Source organism: Micropterus dolomieu, linkage group LG07, assembly GCF_021292245.1.
Source record: "Micropterus dolomieu isolate WLL.071019.BEF.003 ecotype Adirondacks linkage group LG07, ASM2129224v1, whole genome shotgun sequence".
NCBI lineage: Eukaryota > Metazoa > Chordata > Actinopteri > Centrarchiformes > Centrarchidae > Micropterus > Micropterus dolomieu.
The window spans coordinates 14567249-14592082 of NC_060156.1; the positions used below are offsets into that span (position 1 = coordinate 14567249).

Genomic DNA, 24834 nt, shown 5'->3' on the forward strand with positions numbered 1-24834 from the left:
TTGATTATCATTTTGGATATAATAACTGAAGGCATTATTCATCTTACTCACCATTATAGCTTCTATAATCAACTGTATTAATTAAGTTGTATCAAATGCTTGTTGATGATTATACTGTCGGACAATAGTAAAAAATGTCCATCACAATTTCCCGAAGTGGTGTCTTCCCTCGTCCTGTTTTGTCTGACCAACAGTTCAAAAAATTCAAAGATATTACCTTTACTATATTATAGATATTACCCCAGGAGAGTAAGGAAATCAGAAAACTGTTTTTTTCACAAAAGATTAATTGATTATCATTATGGTTGCAGATTCATTTTCTAGTTCTAACTCATTTACATTTACATTTATTATTATTATTATTTAGCTGACGCTTTTATCCAAAGCGACTTACAATTGCTATACATGTCAGAAGTCGTACGCCTCTGGAGCAACGAGGTGTTAAGTTTCTTGCTCAGGGACACACAATTTGGCCAGTGTGACCAAACAAAAGCTGACACATTTCAGTCCCCAAAAGAGATTTCTTAATTAAACCATGGACGTTTATGCAAAGATGATGAAAAACATAAATAATTTCTGATCATGAAGCTGGATAATATTTTGAGAGGACAAACACAAAATAATATTCCGTTTCACATTTGTGTTCCTTCAGGTGCTGAAAAAAAATATGGACGGAGAAACAAAAAACACACACACACACACACACACACACACACATACAGACCATCATGAATGTCTCCATTCCTCTTCTCCTGCATGGCAATCTCAAAGCTGCTGTGCAAGATCTTGTTGAGCGTGTTGATCCAATCCTCCATCTCTCCTTCACTGTCAGCGGCCAGCAGGTAGGTGCTCTTATCCTGCATCTTCAGCTCGAAAGCAAACCGCCGAACCTTGTTGTTCTGCCGCCACAACGCAGGAGGAGATTAGATAAGATCAGGAAAGAAGAGAAAAGGGGAGAAAAAAACAATATGCATTATATAAAGAGTCAAACTTCAAGTGTGCAACACAAAAAAATCAGAACAAAGCCTTTTTGTTATTGAAAAGCAGGAGGTGTCATGTTTGCCAAGTATGTTGGTATCTGGGATTGAATGACTGATTGACTAAGTTTAGTTTTTCACATTTAAAAATCAAATCAAATACCCAACTGTGGACATGGCAGGGCTGAAGGAATGTTTCATCTCACTATCCAAAGCTAACATCTAACAACTGCCAGCTCACCAGAAGACAGTTTTGTGATCTAAATCATAGCTTGCTTTCCTTTGATTCTACCTTCACACTTACTTTCTTGTATTATGCTGTTTGACCCCGCAGAAACACGGACGTGTATCATAATCAGCTTTATTGGCCAAGTATGTGTACAACTACAAGGTATTTGACTCCAGTTTTAAGTTGCTCACAGTGTACTTACACACAATCTACAGGAAGACAGAACTAGACATACAGCTTAAATCGAGTACAACAAAGCTGAAGAAAGATAGGTATACATAAACATTTAACTATAGTGTGCATATAAATATCTATAAAAATACTGAATGATTCATGTAATAGGTTACTTTATATACATGAAGTACACACATACAGTACAACATGTCTATAAACAGCATGTGTATGCAAAGTAAAAAGTAAATTACAATACATTGGACTAAAATTACAAAGATTTAGCTCTAAAAATTTACTAAATGAGTCACTGTTTTGGAAGAAGATGGAAAGCTAAACCCAGATTTAATTTAACTGCCACAGAAAGCAAATGGACAATGTGAGTTAGGGAGGGACAGAGTATTTCCATCTGCGTAACAAAGCCTCCAGCTCTGCCAGGACCACAGCAGAGACTTTCTAAACTGAGATGGAGCTGCTGAGTGAAGCCAACAGAAAATGAGCTGGATCTGTAGAGCCGAACTATGACCTCCAAATTGTGCAATTTGGGCTTTAGCCTTTTTCTGTTATAGCCAATTCAGAACCTATAACTGCTGATTCAGCCACAGTTTGTCTGTGACAAAGCAACTTGCTGAAACATTTTAATAAAGAATTCAAGCAGTGTTTCTTTAGAGGAACAGTTTATTCATCTCATTATTGTCAGTGTGCAGTAGTTATCACTGTAGCTTGTCTGCAATGTTGAAACAGTGGAGTGGGAGTGATTGGGAGGGAGTCTCATTATCAGCAGACTGGCTGAGTAAACATGGAAAGGGGGAATAAAACTGGTATCTTAATAAACAGACTTAATCATCTGATAGGTAGGAGGACCAGCTTTCAATTTTCTGCACTCATCCTTGGGGAAAGGAGCAGACAATCCAGTCAAAATTAGAGAAGAGAAAATAAATCCTTAAACCACAATTATCAGTTTACATTTTTGAGCCCTTTTGCTCCTTGATAACCCACAGGGACCGCCGGTCACCTCATTCATTTGTGGCAAATGCTTTGTGTATTTGAGCATACGTTGGCGGCTTAACAAAGTGCAGGAGCAGCTTGAGGCTCAGTATGATGTCACTCCACATGCCATTACAGCTGCAGAGTTAAACATCTGCAGTCCCACTTACAGAGCAGTTTCTGCTGGTTGAGTTTAAGTCACATGATCTTTGTGACTTCAACAGAGCAGCACACCCCTTAGCTATATATGGTATACAAGGGACTTTGCAATGCTGGTGAATTACAGTAGTGCCCTTTAGCAGTAGTTTAATCGCCAACAGAATGGTTTACTGATTAAAGTGCAGGCTCTGTATTATAATCACTGTATAACCAACTAAAGCACAAAATATTTTTAGGCCATCTCCTTAATTTGACCCTGCCCAGAGCGTGTTTTGGTCCGAGTTTTTTTTAGAATAAGAGAATAAATTAGAGTATTTCGCATCTACACTGTTAACGCATGTTATGTGTCTTTATAAAATCCAGTGTCGGTCAGAGTCCAGCTGTGATATTAGATGTTGCAGTTAAAGCCTCAGCGGTTCAGCATACAGTACACCTGTCCTCTGGTTGAGTGGTCATCACAGCATCGATCCAGATTTTGTATGTACAGTAAGTGTACACATCTGAATGTCTACACAGCTGGTCTGTAGATTAAGGAATGAGATATATGTTAGAGGATGACACAGAAGTGGATTTTCATTCCTGTCGCATCCCAATCTCACAAAAATACTCCTGTTCTGTCCAAATCGAGAAAGAATGACTCCGGCCCTATCCCTTCCGATCAGAAAATAGTGTTTATTAATTTATAACTGCATATTTGAATTTAAAAACTTATCTATGATTACAGTCCTGCTCCCTCCCTTGACTTTGTTCCCGGTCCCATTCCATTCCCATGATATATAGTGAAACTGACTCCCATTCCGCGGGAATCCCACATGAACCCGTGACCCACAGCAAGAAATGTCAGCGTCTGGTAAATGTACAATAGTGCGTACCCCTTTGAACACAAATGGTCCTCAACAGGTTTCCCTAACTGAGAATCTTAAATGTTTAAAAACTAACTATGACAAATTCCTTTCTTTTTTGGTTTATTTGTTTTTATTTTCTTTATGTGTGTGTTTATTAATTCTATTTTTTCATTTTTTGGTTAGTATAGCCACATTGTTTTGTAGTAATTATTTAGGAAAACTAAATAAAATTTTATTCATGCATTTTTTTAATAAGGGTTAAATGGTTAAAGAGGTAGTATAATGCTCACTTTCAGGTTCATCATTTTATTCAGGGGTTGTACCAGAATAGGGTTGCATGGTTTAATTTTGTATGCTACGTTTTAGCTACGCATCTCACTTCTATTCAATCTTTTGGACTACTAGCCAAGCAGAGTAGGGTGGATCCTGACAAGCAAGGTAGTGTGATTCATAACAAAGCTGCTTAAGTTCAGTTGACGGCTTCGGTTCAGCCGTGCATGTTCAAGCCTGATCCCGAAACACAGGCAGAACAACCCAAACCAGCTTTGCAACCTACACTGGAGCAAGACGTTTCAGAGAGGTAAGTTATATGTAAAGTTTCAACTATGCAATGTCTCTACATCACAGTAATAACTTTATGTCCATTGACTGCCTGAACGATATCTAACATTATTTTAATTTCGTATTTAACTAGCTTGGTTTGAGGCCATGCCACACTAGCCGAGCATTATGGCACGTGTTACATAGTGATGCAGATAGGTTACGGAAGTAAAGGCTGGACTACAATCGAGCTGTTTTCAGGCAGTTCAGGAGCAGTGTTTTCTGTGGGAGATGGTAACTCAATTTGGGGTGGACACAAAAAAGGTATATAACATAATAAAGGGAAAAAGCCAAAAAGCTTATAACCTTTTTAATTGTTGTGTGATATAAAATATAGAAGAACATAAACTTTCTATATTTTGTGGCATTTTATTAAAAAAACGTATATTATGGCGCAGAAAACTCTGCAATGCAATCTGCATCTGTATGTTTTTCCCTCCATACTGGACAGAACCAGGAGGTGCAGTCTTACTTCACTTCTTCCACCACAGAGGAATGTAACAGAGTGAAAGTGGATGTAACTGGGTGGTGTGGAGGTTCAGGGAACTCGGGGGACGGCACCCAGTCTGATAAAACCTCCAAAAATCTTAAAGCATTACCATGTGAACCCCTCTCCTTCCTTCTACATTTTAGGCTTTTAACTCTCCCCCTCCCCACAATGGAAATCAGACAGTCCCAGAAAAATCCTCCACCTTCTCATTCCACAATAAATATCTGATTAATGCCAGCTGGATGATTCATCAGTAAAATCTAGTTCTTTCCATCTATTGAGATGACAGTGAGATGATAATGCACCCAGTGAGTCTTGGCCTACACTCAGATGTTTGCACGTGGCATTGATTTTGAGGCCGATGGAAAGTGCATGAAAGTGAGACCTCAGCATTCACCTTGTTTCACCAGCTGAGAGTCAGCAGTAAAGCCTGACCTTGGGGAGGAGGAGAGCTCAGGTTTCGGGGAAATGAACAAGAGAGGATCTCACAGATACTTTTCAACAGCAGTCCATCACTGTTTTTGTGAACTGAAATTTGTGTTGAAATTGTGCCTGTTACAGCAAACATGTTGGACAATACATTTCCAGGGGAAAGAATTGTGAAGAGGAAGTTGCTACGTCCGTATTGTCAGTTTATTCCCCGTAAATGGCGTTTTAATTTCCACAAGGGACCAGGCCACGGGATATCCTGTTTTTCAAAGCAGGTAATGGGTCACCCAGGGTCATTTTTAACAATCGCTGCCTTCGAGACAGTGGTGACTGGACTACTTTAGAGCGTACCTGAACCACACCCATACAGGAGTCAAGGAAAATTGTTCCTTTGGGCTCCTTGGAGGGCTTCTCATCCTTGTAGAAGTTCAGATTGTAAGAGCCATCCCCGAGCTGCGTTAGATGGAAGTACCTCCTTTTGAATGACTGAAACGAAAAAGAAGAAAAAAAATTCAACTTTTAATTATTGGAAGACAAAATGCAATATTTTGTTCGTAACAATATCACGCTCAGCATTATGCAGTATAAGATTAGGCTGACAGAAATAAGACACCTGCCTGTAAAAAGGCAATAACTAAAACCTGATACAAACCTAAACCTTTCCATACTTAAAAAAGGATATAGTAAGGATTGAAGCATAAGCATAAGGATAGTGAAGATTGTAAAGCTGTATGAAGCAAATTTGTGATCTGTGATTATGGGATATATAAACAGAATTTATTTGAGAATTATTTGTGATGGAAAAATGGATCACCTTCACTGCAAATGATGATAACATATCTAAATCTAAATCAAATTAAAGGACAATATGGATAACTAAATAAGAAACGTGCACACCCATCCCTACCCCTGTCTTGTTGATGTTTGCTTTTTTCTCTTTTCTTCTGTAAACTTTATTTTCTCTCAAAATAAAAAAAATCAAAATCAAAACAAAGATTAGACTCAAGACAAAAATCTACACTCTCCTGATAGTACGTGCTTTTGACGTTTGAGAAGCTGGAGCCAGCAACTGTTTGAGTCACTTTTCAAGTGAACATGCCAAACGGTTAATCCATCGGAACAGTTGCCATTTAATTTACTGCCAATGAAATTATGGATTAATTGACTAATCATTTAAGTTCTAAATGTGGCCGTCACCACTTTCTCACCCTCATGGTGACGCTGATGGCACTGTTCATGTTGCCTTTATACAGCCAGCCATGTTTGGAAATCCCGCCTTTCTGGGATCCCAGGGAGGCCGTATCCTGCAGGAGACAAAGACACAAGATCTGACAACTTAAAACACACAGATACTCCACACAATGCCTTGTGATCTATGAATCTTGTTTTCCATATACTGGAATACAAAACACCAAATGGATTGAAATGATGTCACATTTTTCATGTTGAAACAAGTTGCAATACTTAAAAATAGGTCAAATGACTCCATACACTAAACTTGTCACCTGTTTCCAAAAAACATAAACGAAGGAAAAATAAACGAATATGCAGAAGAAACACATCTATATAGTAAATGACACTGGCAGATTAAAGAAGACCAAACATGACATAATTTGGATATTTTTGCAGTGGATCATATCATCAATGCTTTTGACACACCCTGCCGAGGACTTCCCTCACTGTGCAGAAAACCTTTGATGTTGCGGTTTGAGATGAAACACAGCTCAACATAATGTAGGTCTGTCTCAGTCCAAACAAGAAGGCAGAAGAACATCAAACAAACTAACTGTTAAACAAAATAAACATCTTGATCTTCATAGCACATCCATGACACATGGACCCGATCATCTCGCACATACTATATAAAAAGGTGGGTAAGATCATGAACAAACACAAAGCTACCGTGATCCACCAGCTATCATTATCTGTAAAAAATAAACCAATTAGGGGCATAATGAAGGAAGAAGAGAGAGGGACAAACTCTACAGCCCTGTCCTGGTTTAGATCAGCCCTGCGTGAACAGAAGACGTGTCGTTTACAGTCACACATGCCAGCTTTGAAAGACTACAGTGAGGAAGTGTATCCCTGACAGTTTCACACACTGACAAGAGTAAATGGCCTTTCAAGATGTCTCCATCCTGGTCCAGCCCCACTTCTTCTTCTGCCCTCAGTCTAATAAAGCAAAAGGGGATTTTAAAAGTGCTGGCAGGAATTATGATATTTTCAGTGTGCCTTGTGATCGAAAAAGCATCTGGAAAGCTTCAGTGCCTGTTTTTCCTCGTCAGTGTCTAGACAACATTCACCAGTCCCCAAAGAGGCAGACAAACAACTGGGTTCATTCTCTCTGAACTCCGGTTTACTCCAGAAAATTTTGTCATGGACGGATAAATATAAATAATAAAAACAAAAAAATCAGCAAACCAAACGGTTGCATAAGCTACAGTCAGACGATGAGAAGATGAACCAAACCACACAACAAATGTTGCATATGGTTCAAAATACACACACAAAAAAAATGTGATTGTGATTTATTCTGGGGATTTTTAGAGGCAGAGTTCAAATCCTTTTCTTTCATCTGCACAAGCAATCTCCCTGTTTAAAAGAGTTGGAAGCCGGAGAGAGAGAGAGAGAGAGAGAGAGAGAGAGAGAGAAAGGCAGGTGTTGAATGAAGGGTGATTTGGATCTTGTCATGGCTTGTGTTGAAGTCCTGCAAGTCCTGTCCTGTCAGGGGTAAGGGTGACTGAGGCTGGGCAGGACAGACCCTGACCCTTGACGACAGGGCACAGATGTCCAACCACAGCTGCATTAACTAACACGCAGTAAAAGGGAAAAGAGACACTTTGTAGTGTTGTTTTCTAAAAATCCAAAAGGTTCTGTGTGTTAACAGTGTATTTCAGCTGATACTGAATAACATCTTGTTGCCTGTAGGAGGTGCAGTTTCATATCTACATATCATGTGAGGAGAGAAGGTCAGGATCATCTTCATACATCTTGGCCCTCATTTATGAAAAGTGCGTACACCAAATTTCCAGCGTACACCTGGCTTACACCCAAAACCACGGTGACTTTGTGTTTATCAATATGGACGTTGGCGTACGGCACGCTCAAATCACACGCCAGCTCAGGAGGTGGTGTACATGTACGCAAGTTTTGAGTTAGTGCGGAAATGTGCAGAAAAACAATTCCTAACACCACAAAACGCACTGACAAACTAAAAGATATGATATATTATGACCCACTGTAACAAAAAACAACATAGTAATTATAAACTTCAGTGTTTATTTTTGTGCAACATGGACTTCAATGTTTAACTTGTGTGACTTTACCAAAGCATTTGATTTGTAGGCATTTGTATTCCTTCATTTGTAGTTTACCTGGGGTTGCATTTATTTCAGTGTATATCCAAACAAAAATAGGCTGTGACACAAAAAAAAGTTGCAGGTCAAACTGACACTGATATTATTGCCTAAAAACGGAAAAATGCACGCTTCAGATTCACGGAACCAGCCACAAGTCAGCACCCAAATGCGCATTCAAAATGCCATCTAAGGTTATTTATTTATTATTATTCACAGTGTTTTGCTTTTCTCGACATTTTGAAGAGAATAATAAAATGTTTCTAAAGCAACACGAGATTGGTTTGTCTATGTTTTTCTTGCTCAGCGTTTGATTAATATCTTATCTATCTCATTAAACAAAATGTAAGGATCATCCCTTGATGTCGCAATTGTAGGAATTGTAGCCGCTTCAACGCAAAAACTATAACTGCACTTAAACAGGATGATGGATGACAGTTAGGATAAATCTGTACTCAGGCCTCAGCAATACCCAGTGGAGCCTGTGCGCTTTACCTGACGTTTCAGGGTTAGGCCCGGCAGGTGCGCACGGACTGGGTTCAGTAATGAAAGGCTTTCAATGAACAAAAAATAATTCAGACTGACAAAATAATAAAAATTACATTCTTCTTCTTTTAAATAATAAAAATAATAATAATAACGACATTCTTCTTCTAAATAACAATAAGCGTCATTAATAATAAAAATCATAAAAATAAGAAGAATAATATTACAAATTGTCATGCAATTATTAATGTGAATGAATGGTACTCCACATCACATCATCATCACTATTGTACACACCAATACATGTGACATGAACAGAAGTCATAATTTGGGTCCATATTTTGTTTTTGTGGGTGCCTTTAATCCCACTCTTTAAACTCCCAAATAAAACAATTTTATTTCTTTCCACTTCCCTGGTGATGGTGTCGATCTCCACGTCAGAGAAGTTCCTCTTCTTTGCCGTCTTCCGTGTGTCCATGGCGTAAAATGAGGATGTGGAGGAAGCAGAAACTTGAATATATAGGGGCGTGTTATTTTAATGACGATCGTTTTCAGCCGCGGTATTTATCAACGGCACGTATTGCGTACACCTGGATTTCAAAGGTACGTACAGCTTCATAAATCACGCGGTGAGAGGAGTGTAAGCATAATCTTACGCCAACATATACGCCCGTTTCTACGCAAGAATGATAAATGAGGACCCTTGTGAGGCAGTGTGAGCTTATAGTGTGTTCAATAATATTTGAGCCACAGCTTTATATCGGTCAAATCCGAGTGTGCACTTGTACCAAGCCATTCCAAAAACAACAGATACTGATTTCATTTGTGCAAAAACACACACCCACTACATCATTCATGAATTATAAAAGGATAAAAAAGGTCCAAATGTTGCTTAAAAATGTCATTGTGTCAAAGAAGGCTGTCTGGAGACTAATTACACTTAATTCTTTCCATTCAATTCAGCTTCTAGAATCAAAAATGCCTTTTATCTCTTTAAACTACAATGAATACAGGAAAGGCAAAACTGAAGACTGGAATAAAACACATTCAACCCCAGTCTTTTCTGTACAAGGTTTCTAATCAAGTAAATAGTTTGCAGGACAAAATGCAGTCTAGAAACAGGATAATCCCAATGTGCTATAGATACTGCAAATACATGCCCTTCATTACTCTGACTTATTGGCTAGATTGGTTTTTGGTATATTAAGGGATGGATGTCTAGACAAAAAAAAAAGAAGCAAACAAAGACTCACCTCATCTTTGTCAACGTCCTCATCCACTTCAAATACATGCACAGCCAGTTTATCAGGTCTGGATACTTTGCTGTAAAATAATTAAATCTCTTTAACAGGCATCTATGTATATATTAATAAGATCAGAAACAACACAAAACATCATCACAAAGTACAACAGATTGTCAAGGGACCTGTGTACTCTGGTACGGCACTGGTACTATTTTGAGATTCTGGCAACTTTACTTAAAATATAGTAATTTCATCTTCATTTACAACTTTGGAAAGAGACACTCTTCTTAATAATTTACTTTTGATGTTTAGGTACATTTTACTGCTAGTAATTTAAATGTTAGCACTTTAGCACTTTACGTTTAACGTTTGACTGCCATGGATATGGCTTATTCGCTGTCATTTCAGTTCACTCTGCAAATCTTTATAGCACATGTGGTCTGAGGTGGCGTGACTGAGATTATGTGATTTTTATGTTTTTGACATTGACATATTTTTAAATAAGTCATTTTGGATATTTGCGGCTGTTTTGAGAGAGTCAGAAAAAGGCAACATTGTGGCAAATGAAAGTGTTTAAAAGCAGCACATGACTGTTCATGGAAACATGTTGAGGTGTATGCAGCCTGCTGGAAAATGAAAATGTCCCAAAAGGTAACTGAAAATGGTGTGAGGTTTTTAACAGGCGATCCATGTCAGGGTGTATTGTTTTAATTTCCCCAGAATGAGTCAAGTGACAGAACATTTGGCAGCAGTGATGCTGTCAAGGTCATTGTCAACTCATATTCTAACATCTTGGCAGTAAAATAGATATTCTTTAGGGATGAGGCTGGAGCTGATGACACAATCTCCAGACAATGAGGGTGGTTTCCACACTGGCTGCAGTCCCGAATTATTGAGTGAATCAGAAAAAGGAAACACGTACGGAAATAAGAAATATTTGTTTGCTGTGTCACAGCTACATTTTGTCAGAAGTAGGAAACACAAAGGTGACAGTTTGTCTTTTGTGTGCACTGTGTCTTTTAGTTTGAAACCTCTGGCATCCATAAATTATATGCAGTAGCTGTTCTTACTTGCTCATCATAAGAATGTCTTGGCACATCACCACATTACCTGTGAATATAGTGTACAGTAGTGTTGATGTTTTTAAGTATAGACTTACTTTGGAAGCTGTCGAAAGTCTCCAGAATAGTCCTCATACTTGTAGTTGACAACATGCCAGTCAGATTTGTAGGTCTTAATGCACTGAGAAGACAATGGAAAGAAATTACAGTTTAATATACACAGTGCAGTAGTACTTCAGGCCATGGTTTAAGGTGTCAATAGGCTTTAAACAAACTTGTTTGTAAGACATGATGTCCAATCATGTCTAAAGGCAAAAGTGTTTATAGATGTGCAGAACGTTCAAACTCAAAGGCGGGGCGAAAAGCTTACAGTCACTGAGAGAGACGAGATGCATTAATAGTTCAAATTTAAGGAAAAGTACCATAATTGAATAAGTTGAAAAAGTTACCATAATTGTCCAAAGCAGCATTCTCAATTCCAATGCCGGAAAGTTTGCGGGGGGGAGGGGGGGGAGCTTTTCGACCATCTGACTAGCACTTCAGTTTAAGTATACTGACACCTTTAAAAGAGTACTCCATCGATGAAACATTGCACTCCCACAACATTGTCCGACTCACAATGGACAGTTTTATAACAGTTTTACAAAAAGTTTGGTAACTCTACAGCCCCAGTTTTTTTTTTTATTCATCAGCCCCAACCATCGCTGAATAATTTACCCGATTTTGCACAGCTCCCTCGGGAACCACAAAGGGCTTTATGCACCTATGTCACTATTGGCAATAGTACTCTTCAAGTCTTGTAATCAGACTTTGACAATCTGTAATGTTAGGTTCTTGTATGCAAGTCTGATAATTCTCAAATTTTGGGAGAAGGCAAGGACATTTTTACATTCGCTTTATGTGAATCACAAGAAAGCACAAATCACAATAGAATGGTTGTTTCAAGCAACAATTAAAACCTCTATGTAGTGAATTCCTCAAGGAAAAATGAAGGTGTGGTGAGAGTTCACACTTGACCTCAGTCTAACCATCAATTAGCACAAACTGGGAGGGAGTGTATCTTTATCTCCCTTTACTTGGAAAAGAGACATCTGTTCATTGTTAGAGGCAGTGATAGGAGCAGCTCACTAGTATCTATTCTGCAGAAATACATGCCGATTATGAGAAGTGCTCCGACAGGGAGACGAAATGCAACCTGATCAGGAGAGCAATCGGAAACAGAGAGGCTCCTGCTGGGTTGACCCGCACAGCTGTCCTGGTAATCACATGTAACACTTGACCGGGAGTTTTAGTATCTTTATGACTTCAGACAAAGCTCCCTAAACACTGACCTTTGACCTGGAAGGTGAACTATGGGCAGCCAGTTAGTCTCTGGCTTAAAAAGACAGTAATATCTGAGTAAATGGGCCGGATAGTAAATCACAGTGATGGGTTGGAGGAAAATACATTTCCCCTCCTGTAGCCATAAATCATAATTTTATCTGCACCAACTGGAAGAGCATTTTTTTCCATTTTCACTGCAATTAAATTACTAACCAAACACATCTTAGGAATTTCTGTGTGTGGTCTTTAAGAATGTTTAAAAGTTGTTCTGTCATGTGTCTTTTGCTGCAATTACACTGCTCTTTAGTGTTTGAAAATAAGATTGAAATGAACCATTTGACAGAAAATATGTTCATGTCTCAGCACAGACAGTCAGCACTATAAACCAACAGAGAAAGAAAATAACCAGAAGTTTGATAACTTGTGGATTGTAAAAAAAAAGCACTTTATCATTCCTATGTCCCCTGGCATAAGCAGATATTACAGAGGAAATATAGTACAAATAGTCCAGTTGCCTCCAGTAATGATCTGTAATGAGCCCAGATACCATTTATGCAACAATTTCTACAGGCTACTTCCTGATCTGCTGTGATGTGCTGTGTACTGTATATTGCTGCTACTATCAGGCCACAAATTGGCTAATGAGTCACATTTGTGTCACTATTATATATTAATATATATATTATGTGCAGATGATATACATTCCTAATCCCTTGTTCCAGACTTTCCACTTACTGCCACCATGCCTTTTCTGCAATTAAATAGACTGCAGTATAACTGTTTTATCAGTTATCGTGCTTTACGTTTTTACTTAATGTCTTGTGCATAACTATGGGTGTAAATCAATATCAGTATAATTGTAAATGTAAAGAAAATGAGTCACAAATATATATTTGTAAACACAAAACGCGATATACAAATGATCCATAAATATAAAACACAATCTACAAATAGATTCAATATCCACAAATAAACACATCATGATTCACAAAACTTGTAGAGTGTTTCAGAATTTTGACACTACTGTTTCACTGTTTTACCAACTACAATTTCTACAAATGCACTCTTAACGATTTGCAAACAAAGAGAGTCAAAAATCTTTTTCAAACCACAGTTTCAAGACGTGTACAAATTCTGCACAAAGCTCAGCATTCAAGAGTCAAATCTGTATTTGTGGATCACTTCCTATTCATTTTGACACTAGTTTCCCATGGAGAGGGTGACTACGATCCACACATGTAGTCAGCTAGTAATTGTGTTTTATATTTGTGGATCATGAAAATTTTGTTTGTGGATTTCAAATCTACTTGTGGACTTGTTTACAAATTGTAATATATATGTGTGACTCATAGTCTTTGCATTTACAATGATGTTCGATTTACCCCCTGCATAACAGAAACACTTGTTTTGTAAATGTATTTATGTATGCTTTGTGTTTTTATTTGGATAAATACCGACCTGCATAAACGTTTCTCTCATAATCATAAATATTACACTGACTTGACCTGTAGTTTTTACCGTTAGTGTATGTCATGCTGTGGGATTACTGCTCCTGAATATGTCCAATATTTCCCTTAAATGTACAGTGAAGTTAAATGAAATGATTCATACTGGTCTGGTATACGATTAAAATGTTGCTAAATCCTGATACAGTGAGGAAAATAAGTATTTGAACACCCTGCTATTTTGCAAGTTCTCCCACTTAGAAATCATGGAGGGGTCTGAAATTGTCATCGTAGGTGCATGTCCACTGTGAGAGACAAAATCTAAAAAAAAAAAAATCCAGAAATCACAATAAGTAACCTTGGAAACGGTGGTCCCAGCTCTTTTCAGGTCATTGACCAGCTCCTCCCGTGTAGTTCTGGGCTGATTTCTCACCTTTCTTTGGATCATTGAGACCCCACGAGGTGAGATCTTGCATGGAGCCCCAGTCCGAGGGAGATTGACAGTCATGTTTAGCTTCTTCCATTTTCTAATGATTGCTCCAACAGTGGACCTTTTTTCACAAAGCTGCTTGGTAATTTCCCCGTAGCCCTTTCCAGCCTTGTGGAGGTGTACAATTTTGTCTCTAGTGTCTTTGGACAGCTCTTTGGTCTTGGCCATGTTAGTAGTTGGATTCTTACTGATTGTATGGGGTGGACAGGTGTCTTTATGCAGCTATCCATCTAATTTAGGATAATAAATGGAGTGGAGGTGGACATTTTGAAGGCAGACTAACAGGTCTTTGAGAGTCAGAATTCTAGCTGATAGACAGGTGTTCAAATACTTATTTGCAGCTGTATCATACAAATAAATAGTTTAAAAAATCATACATTGTGATTTCTGGATTTTTTTTTTAGATTATGTCTCTCACAGTGGACATGCACCTACGATGACAATTTCAGACCCCTCCATGATTTCTAAGTGGGAGAACTTGCAAAATAGCAGGGTGTTCAAATACTTATTTTCCTCACTGTAAGTGCATGGCCATACATGACATCACATTTTTGCCTCCATCTGAGTCCTGCCCGCTTCAAACCAGTGAGAAAAGCCTGGACAATAACACAAATACAGAAATCTCTTATGTGACATACTGTATGTGTGTTCAAACTTTGGCAGAAAACTGTATGTTTGGGTAGGACACCATTACTCACGCTAAGAAGTTGATTAAGAAAATATGTTTTTGGGAGCCTTGAAATCAGCTTACCTCTTGAACGAATAGACTCTGGGCCTCCCTCTCTGCATTTTCAGGCACTGTAGGGTAGAGTGTCCTCCCTTGCCGCTTCAAAGTTGAAATCTGCAAAACAAAGCGATAGTTTATTTAACAAGAGAAACAGAACAATGGAAATTTCAGCAAACATGACAACAACTGTAAAAGTGAAATTGAAACAAAATGTGGAAGACATTGCTCATGCTTGACACTTTTATCCAGTTTGTGGTCTCAGCTGGACACAGTTTCCCTGGGGTGTTCTTTGAAATATTATTCTATGCTTGAGAATGGACTGATCTCTTTCTGAGGGTTCAAAGGGGCAGTATGTGAGGGAGGCAGGATGCTTGTCCATACAGTTCAGCTCCAGGACCCACAGACACACCCTGAATCTGGCTCTCTGCCACTGTTGTACAGGCACACTCTGACTAATCAGCACCTCTAATGCTTCCTTTAAGCCTTTCAACCAATGACCAACAGGTTCAGTGTGCACTGGAGTCAAACAGCAGTTTCACAGGGCTTCAAAAATCAAGGCTCTGCTATGTAAGTAAAAGTGTTGACAGCCATGCTAGCTGCTCTGCAAGGCTGTTGTTAGGCACAACATTGCTTAGAGCTAAATGCTAATGTCAGCATGCTAACATGCGCAAAAATCCATGCTGGTATAATGTTTACCATGATCACTATCTTTATTTAGCGTCTGTGCATGCTCAGCAGTAAACACAAAGTACGGCTGAGGCTGATGGGAATGTCATTAGTATTAGACCTCTTAAAAATTTGACATGATGATGGCACAAGATGAAAACATGAGTGAATAACCAAAGTTGATCCTGAGGAACAAACAAATCCCTGTACTAAATTTCATGGCAATACATCCAATAGACTGAAACATTTCAGTCAAAATCTGTAAACCTCATGTTGACACTAGAGGAAAAGTCAAGGGATCACCAAAGTCAGTATTCCCTGGGAACATGAATGTGTGTAAAAATATTCATGGCAATCCATCCAATAGATGTTGAGCTACTATTTCAGCCTGGCTAAAAACACAGTCCAGCATATAAAGTGAATAATGAGTAATAATAAGGCTTATGAGTTGTACATCATAGAATAATGATAAGACATGCGTTTTAGAGCTCTCTTCCACAATTTGATTGATATTCTCTTGACACAAGAAAATAAGAGAAATTGTCACACATGGCTGATAGAAGACGGGATTGTGGCAAAAAATAGATCCAAACGCTAACAAACTTCACATTTCCTTTCTTGACTCACATTCATTAAAACTCCTTTGATGGGACAGGATCCAGAAGTAACTTGTGAAGGAGTTTATCTGACTCACTGTAAAGTAGGCTATATTTTAATATTATAGCAATGGTTCAGAATGTATGTAAGTATATAAAAGTATTTCAAGATCCAAGTTTATCTTACACTTTCATAGACAGCCAATTAGTGTTGAGCTAAGTGTTTTTTCAAGCAGCAGTGTGAATGCTGAAGCTCCATTTAAACTTCATTTGAGTAAAATACTGCAATGTGCAACTACATCGCCAGCAGGTATTGGTAGGAGGATTAACTCTGAAATTTTAAAATAAAGTGCATTTGACCGCACATAATCCCTGCGAGCAAGAGTGAAATATGAATACAACCATTAAGTGATAGCAGTTCAGCTGACTGAGTTAAAAGGAAACAAGTGAATTCTGGCATTGTGCAAGTCAAGTGCTCGTCAGCTGTGTTTTCTATGATGATGGGGATGCAGACAAAACCTTGATTATCTTTTCCCAACACATTTTATTGAATTGAAAAGTGCTTTGAGCAGGAATTTTCCATGTCATTAGTTTACAGTCCAATTTACTGCAGACTGAATCAAATAACACTATTTTGACCACACAGTGTGTGTATCTATTGAAGATACACACACTGTATAAGGAGAACATTAGTTTTAATCACAGATGATAAATCAGTCAAATGTGATTATAATCCCACAAATAGAACAGTATCCCGCTCAATCCAATGATCCCTTGAAAAACATCAAGTTAATGGAATAAAAATTTTTTTAAATGTCTAGCTTCTATTTTATCAGGATATGCAAATATAATGTTTGTGCGTTTTATCAAAAAACATTGTACAATACATTGTTGGAGTAATATTTTACCATCTTGACACACCATGGAAGTGATTCCTCTTTACTGTAACAGTAGTACGGACAGTTACGTACAGTAGCATACTGGAGGTGAAACAATTGGTAGATCAATTGATTAGTCGATCAACAGAAAATGACAAAAACTATTTTGATAATCGAATAATCATTTAATAAATAAATTCATTCATTCATTTTTCAAGCAAAAATACTAAACATTCTCTTGTTTCAGCTTTTTAAAGATGAGGAATTGCTGCTTTTCTCTGTTTATACCAATCTAAACTAAAATACTTTTGGCTTTAGAAAATTGTAACATGCATTTAAATGTTTTATAGAGCAAATAATTAATCAAGAAAATATACTAAAAATGAAACTAAATCGCTAACTGTAGCCCTGTAGCGTCCAGCCCTTTTTTTTTTTTTTTTAGCTGTGGGGCCTTCTTTCACTGCTAATTGCGTCATGCTCAAATATTGAGAAAAATGAGATGAAACCAGTTTTAAGAAAGTTCTGAAGGAACTGGCTGATTTGAGAAATACACAAAAAACAAAAAACCCCCAGCATTTTATAAAATGATCATCATCCCTGCAAACGTGTCTTTCTTGACACAGAATAACAAAACACTAACTGAAATAACACTATGGCTAAAACACAAAACTGCCATCTTTCTCTTTTGCCTCACTATTTTTCTGAATGACCTTGCATTTGAGTGAGCGCTGGTCGTGTAAACTATGACAAACTCCATGCAGAGCTTTCATTTGTGAATTTGAAGTCTCCCCATCCTCTCTGCTAGTGAGGTTTCCTGCAGGGGAGATGATAATCTTTGCAACCCAAGCAGCAGAAATAAACAGGCATGGAGGTAAGAGGGAGCCAGGAAGTGTGCAACAGGAAGCATTTAATTGGGCTACAAGTCACCTGGGAGAATAATGGGAATCTCTGGTGAAATAAGCCAAAATTCAGCTTGGAACATACAGTAGCTACACTCAACAGGACTCAATCAACATTTTATTTGGAAAATCATCTTCCTTCCTCAGCCTAACCCAAACCAAATGTGTTTCTGGACTTTACCACCCTACACTGATTGTAAACAAATCCCATGAAACAACCAAAACCATCAATGAATTAATTGCCAGCCATGATTTATCGAATTCCTCTGTGCCAAAGACCTTCATTGTTGTCCAAAAATATTAAAAACACAAAAATGGGCCGCGCCAGTTCACTGGGTTCCTTCATTAAGACAAACCTGGACACTGTCGTTTAAACATTGTCCTGCTGTACATACTCAGTAGTGCAAAAAAACCTGTGGCTGAAAGTAGCCCCCAACAAATACACTATTTGCTAGTGTTTGAGAAATATTTTATATTTACCATGTTCACCAACTTAGTTTAGCGTGTTAGCATACTAACATTTGCTATTAAGCATCCAAACAAAGTACAGCTGAGGCTGATGGGAATCTCATTCGTTTTGCAACTATTTGTTTATAAACCCAAGTATTGGAAAATGTGTTATATTTACCTTATGGTGGTGCTAGAGGAAATGTAAGAGGATCATCGAAGTCAGCATGATTCAACCTCTGAGACCATGAATGTTCCAAATGTCATGACAATCCCTTCAATAGTTGTTCAGATATTTCAATATGGACCAAAGTGGTGGACAAGCCATGGACCCATGCCACTGGTGTGGTTTAAACATGTATATTAACAGTAGAAAAAAATGGATCTTGGGGCTGAGTGCCCCAGTCATGGCAGGGAAGTTGGCAAGTACTGAGAGCCAAACTATCATGTTGGTTATGGTGTTTTCATTGGATTTGTTGACAATAACAAAAATGTAGCTCAACGCCCGCCTTTCAACACATACAGCATGTGTTGTTATTGAAACCTTTTGGAAAAGGAAAAATAATAATATCCTGATCTGTGGGCTTTATACCATGGATGTGCAGAGACCTAAAGAATACCTGAAATTAAGGAGAAGAGGGAGGGAATGAACAAATATCTCCAGCAACCTTGCAGAGAGAACTGTGCTGAACTGCCATGTACCAACAGCTTCCAGATCAAAACCAGATTGTGGTGATATAAACACTAGCTCACAAAAGATCAGTACCAACACATGACTTCTGATGTGCCAGTGGGGATAAGATAAAGCAGAGGCCGGATAGTGGTTTGTGTTACTGAGAAACAGCCAACAACAGGATTTAATACAAAAATAACAACACAAGGAGCTCTTTCTGCCAGCTTTGACCTTGATTTATCAACAACTAGCACTGTATACTGTACTTAGCACTGTCTCTATGCATTTTGAGGTTTCTGTATGAATACACACTGGCCGTACCTACTTTCACTAGCTCCAAAAACTGAAAGAGCCTTGACACAGAAGCTGATAAAAACCTTGCTTGAACAAGAGCCTGGGTAGGTCGACACAGATGTTCGATTCAATCACTGTGCCTGTGGTGGGTTTTTTTTTTCTAAGTCAGAATCACCTGTCAGTCTCTGACAACGTACTGTTTGTCTGTAAAGCTGGTATGTTATGTTCATAGCAACAGGCTGGAGGAGCATGATACAAGAGAAGACAAAGTCAAGGCTGCCCCGCTGTCACTAAGCACCCAGCTGCCAGGCCTTTGTAAGCTGTAACAACCCTTTATACAGAGCCCACAGTTAGAAACACTTTTCTCCTTTCTTCTATTGCACACAGACATCTCCATTAGTGAACAGTTTTTGATTGATTTGCAAACAAAGCTTTTTTTTTAAAGCTAGCAACTCAAAAAAATTACATTATTATACAGTGTGTTGCTGCTTGGTTGCTGACACAAGGGTGTCCTGATATTCTGAGTATGAGGGTGGTTTTGGCTTCACAAAAAGTGTCTTACAAACATATAACATATTTTGTAGGCTAAAAGTACATTTTTAAATTATTCTTTTTTTTTTATCTGAGAGTGGACAACAGAGAGATGACAGTAAAGGAGTGGGGGGAGAGAGAGATGGGGAACAACATGCGTCAAAGGCCCCTTGCCAGAGTAGACGTTGGGGACATTGTGGTTCAACTACATAAACACATTAATTTAACACCTTATTATTAAAGTGGTATGATGGTGCTTCAAATGACTGTAATTACGAAACACAATTGTTCTAATCTTTGGAATAGAATATCTTTAGATTAACACTCTGGCCTTTGCGGCATCACATTTTCCTTCTGACTTTCTTAAAGGAAAACTTACTTATCTGAAACTGTTGTAACATTTTCTACACAAGGTACGGGAATTTTACTCCCACTAGAGCTGTGGTTTCCTTAGTGTCTTGCATGGAAAATCAATTATAGCTAAAGGGGCTTGAGGCACTTTCAAGGGCATCAATAAATTTTACACTCACAGAAAACAATTTTTATTTATGCAACTTTTGTTACATTATATAAATATCAAAATCACTCTTATTTATTCTGTCTTATTCTCCAATGTAAGCATTAAGACAAAATATGTTAAAGTCATCATGGTTAGTGAAACAAAGACTTCTCTCACTGAAAGGAGAGCTAAACCAATAAAATAAGACTCTATAAAATTTCCACTGGACCGTGAGACAGGGTGGCAGGGTCAGATCTGAGAATATACTGTACATCTCATTGCTGCTGTTGGTAAGGACATCTTTCAAAGAAGTCTATTTTCCTGAAGTAACAGCACTGGGCCAGATTTCCATTTTAGATTTTCCGTCCTCATCGTGGAAAGTGTGAGGGAGTGTACATCCTGTACAATGTGGCTAGAGATAACACTTGCTCTGTCACAACATTGAAGATAGAATAAGGCAATTAAACAGACGGCCTCTGACCCCTCTCTCGCTACAGCGTGGAAGGATGTAAACAAAAAGGAAAAAACTAAACAAATACAACAAAGAAAAACATGCAAGTGGGTGGGTAAATAATGATGTTGGACAGATAACAATGAATTGTGTGACCTTGTATGGTGTATGGCGTGGTTTCTCAAAAAAACAACAACTGCATAATACATTATTTAGGGAATATTTTCTCCCCAAAGTGCCTCACTTTCAGCAGTGACATGAGTCGCCCCACTGGAAACCAAAGCCCTAACCCTGGCAGTGTTATTACCACTCCCTATTCTAAATGCCACCACTTCCACTTCCTTTCTACCAATATAATCCCACTTACAATACCCAGAGACAGATTTACTAGAGTAAATACAGTATAGTTGCGCCAGTTTGTGGATGTGACTCACGTCAAAGTCCTCCAGGGGGAACTGCAGCATGTCTCTGAGGACATCACTGAGGATTTGTGTCTTCCTCTGCACCAGCACATTTTCATAGTCCAGCGGCTCGATAACCTTCGGTTTCACCTGGAGAACATAGATGAAGCACTCTGTTATTTTGTGTAAGTTCACAAACATCGGTAACTGTAATACAAAGGGTAAAATGCATGCAAAGGCAGGTTTTAGGAGGAAATATACTTGGCATATGTATTTTTGTACATTTTATGCCGTCATTTACTAGATTCAGTAGAGAGATGAAAGGAAATGAGGGGAAAGAAAGATGTGTCTAACATACAGCCATGGTCGGACACAAACTGGGGACACTGCGATTTATTGTTGGCGGTGCTTTTAAACTCACTCCGCACACTGTCAAGCACTGCTCACATTAATAACAAAGTATCAGTCCTTAGACCAGCAGGTAAAATTCACATAATGAGAGTTCAGGTTTACTAATAACTAGACTAGCATGTACATAGAAAATGAAAACTACATTCAGTGAGAGCAAAGAAGAGTTTAAGCAAAAGCTGAGCAATGCTGTCTTTGTCTTTGTCAGCCTGTCTGATGCCTAGGCGCAGCATCTAATGCACTACATGTGTAATAACAGTGGAGTGCACACTAAGGAAGAATTTTATCTCTGTACACATTAAACATTGTATACTGCTGACTAAGCACCAAAAGAAAAACAGAAATGTTGACCAACACATGCTAGCTGTTAGATGCACTGTGAAAAGTTTCAGGGCTCCATCTGTCAAGAGAAAATGCATCTGCCTCAGCAGTGGGAAGGTCTTGATGATGAGCGTATCCATACGTGAGAGCAAACACGCATGACATGTCAGTCAAGGAAACAATCACGCTCCACCTCAATAATAATCACTACATACAACACAATTATCCTCTATAGTGTAAAACAAATCCATCATCCTCTTTTACTTTTACTGCACTTGACGAGAATCCCCAATCAAAAGTCAGGTTGAGCTTGTGAATGCTGTGTTGATTTGCAGCTGAGTCTCAAGAGCAGATGTCATCAAAAGGTGATTATGGATTTGTGGTGCATCTGCATAATGTACAAAAAGCATTGACCCACTAAACTCCAGCAGCTGAGGCTAGAGAAAGCTTATCCACTGCAAAGATACAGTAGCCATTAGATGGAGAGTAAGCTGTCAACACTTCTAGCTGATGGGACGGGAGGATAAATCTAACAGCCAGGGAGACAGCAAAGTCCAAAATGAACAGTGACACATTGCCAGACTTCAGGGCAGAGCGACAGCACAGCTCACATGTTGCCTCCACATCTGGGACTGATAATACTAGCATGATCTCAGAGAGAGAGTCATGGATGTTGACCTGCTTATACTTGTCGCTAGCAACCCAAGAGTGCAGCTCACACAGAGGACAGAGTGAACACCACCTTGTATCAGTTTCAAGGACAAGGAGGGAAGAAGTCAATGACAACATGCATTACCAGACCAGAGACGGTGCCACCATGTCTGCCAGCTAAAGCAGGTTGTGACATTAACGGTCAACAGCTGTATTTGAACTTAACACAAATGTAGATGTGGTCACACTTCAACAAACTGTTTTTTCTCTCTCCCATGCAGATATTTCTGCAGACAGGACAGGCAAGTCAGGAAGGAATTAAAGACGTTTGAGAGAAAAGATGTGTGTTGTACGTGTCTGTGTCTCGCTTGAAATGACTTAAATATGCCTAAAATCTCTGCATCTCTATACAAAGACCAGAGGGCCTGTACCAGACAGTATTGCAGCGGCATTGTTTTTATCTACCATTGTCCTGGAAAAATAAATCACTGACAATGACACGAAGTAGATAAACCAGAGAAATTAACCACAAAACTTCTCCCAAAAACCTGGTGAAGCTGAATCTACTGCACTCCTGCAATTAAAAAGGATTCAGATATTTAAAGTAACTGCTATATAGGTCTGACCCCATTATAGGGATGGTGCCCTCTTCTCACCAGTGAAGGATTCCTAACTCCACTCTGTTGTTGCTGACTATTGTTTCCCTCCACACCCCTCTGGGCTTGTCCACTCTGCTTTGTCAGTGGCTGAAGGTGGTCAACCACACACTACACTCAGCACTGAGTAAGAAAATGAACATAAATAAGCAAAAGCTCTGTCATTTCCACAACCCACAATGCTGGCCACAGTCAATGGACCTAGTCCAAACATTATATTGTATTATTGTCATATCATTCATGGAAATGGCTTTTTAAAACACTTGTTGAGTTTATGTCTCGCAGATATTGCACTTCTATCTTCAATTCCCATTTTCCTAGTAGTACACCATAAAACAATTGCCTGTTCCACATCTGTAAGTTAACAGACAGTCATCCCTGGAAAGAGCATAAAACTGAAACTTATGAAGCCATCTCATCCACTCCCTCTCCACAGTGATCTAGCAGCTGTATAGCTTCGGCACCCACTCTTCCCATCACTGCACCCTCTCACAGCAATGAACAATAGAGCTGTGTAGTGCCTCGCAACTGACTAATACATTCGTTCTTTTGCTACTGACAGTTCACATGGCTCTCTAGAGATCCAACCACTGGACACCTTCACTGTTAAATTATGAAATTTTGACTGGCAAATAAAATATTTTACAAGCCATATTGAAGAATAAACTTGAGAAAACTGTGTGCTGGTTCCCTCCAGGTAGTTGAGTGCTGGCATAGTTCAACATTCGTCTATACTGGTGATAACAGTAGCACATTTTGAATCTGGGTTGGCAACATTGTGGGTAAGGAAGGAGATGGTAAAAGTGAACCAGCACGGACGCTCACATGACACCTGCTTCAGGACTTTCTTACTGTGGTTAACTTTTACAGCAATGCACGCTGTAAGATGTACTTGTAGATCAGAACAGCTTTGACAAGCCAACAGAGATTATTTACATTAACCAAAATGTCTTGCATGTCTTTATGTTAGATCCTTGAGTGACTTACCACCACCTGTGGCACCATGTCTACCTCAGCCTCAGCTGCAGCCAAGCTCTTGTACTGCTGCGGACTCTCTATGACCAACTCCTTCTTTGGAGCTTTGCTAGCCCTTCCTTGCATTATCAACACCTGTGGTAAGATATCTCCGAGCTAGATCCCAAAGCAGAATGGACAGCCAGCATATCCAATGGAGAAAAATCCTTGCGCTGGAAAAAGTTTGGGAAGTTTCTCCTCACAGACTCGTGCCTACACCCTCCCTTCTCAGACTGTTCTGTCCGTCTGAAAACAGTGGGCTCACACCCAGGCTGAGGCGATGGCCCCTCCTACACTCAGCTGTGCTGCTTGGGGGAGTTAAACACACACACACACACACACACACACACACACACACACACGCTATCTGACCCCACATTATCCACCTGCACAGTGACACGGGGTTGACAAAGGCAAACAAAAGATACAC

At 38.9% G+C, this 24834-nt stretch overlaps 1 protein-coding gene across 2 annotated transcripts in view; it reads right to left on the bottom strand.

Annotated features, from left to right (window-relative positions):
* The window catches only part of LOC123973253 (dedicator of cytokinesis protein 9-like), a 53893-nt gene extending 29261 nt beyond the window's left edge, over positions 1-24632 (bottom strand). For both annotated transcript variants that reach the window (XM_046053112.1, XM_046053111.1), the window contains exons 1-8: positions 24378-24632; positions 21388-21504; positions 15044-15133; positions 11133-11215; positions 9983-10052; positions 6096-6191; positions 5239-5373; positions 725-899 (exon numbers count right to left, since the gene is read on the bottom strand). In XM_046053112.1, the coding sequence (XP_045909068.1) occupies positions 725-899; positions 5239-5373; positions 6096-6191; positions 9983-10052; positions 11133-11215; positions 15044-15133; positions 21388-21504; positions 24378-24491 (880 nt within the window). In that variant the 5' untranslated portion in view covers positions 24492-24632. The remainder of the gene's footprint in view (positions 1-724; positions 900-5238; positions 5374-6095; positions 6192-9982; positions 10053-11132; positions 11216-15043; positions 15134-21387; positions 21505-24377) is intronic.
* Positions 24633-24834: the final 202 nt, after the last annotated feature.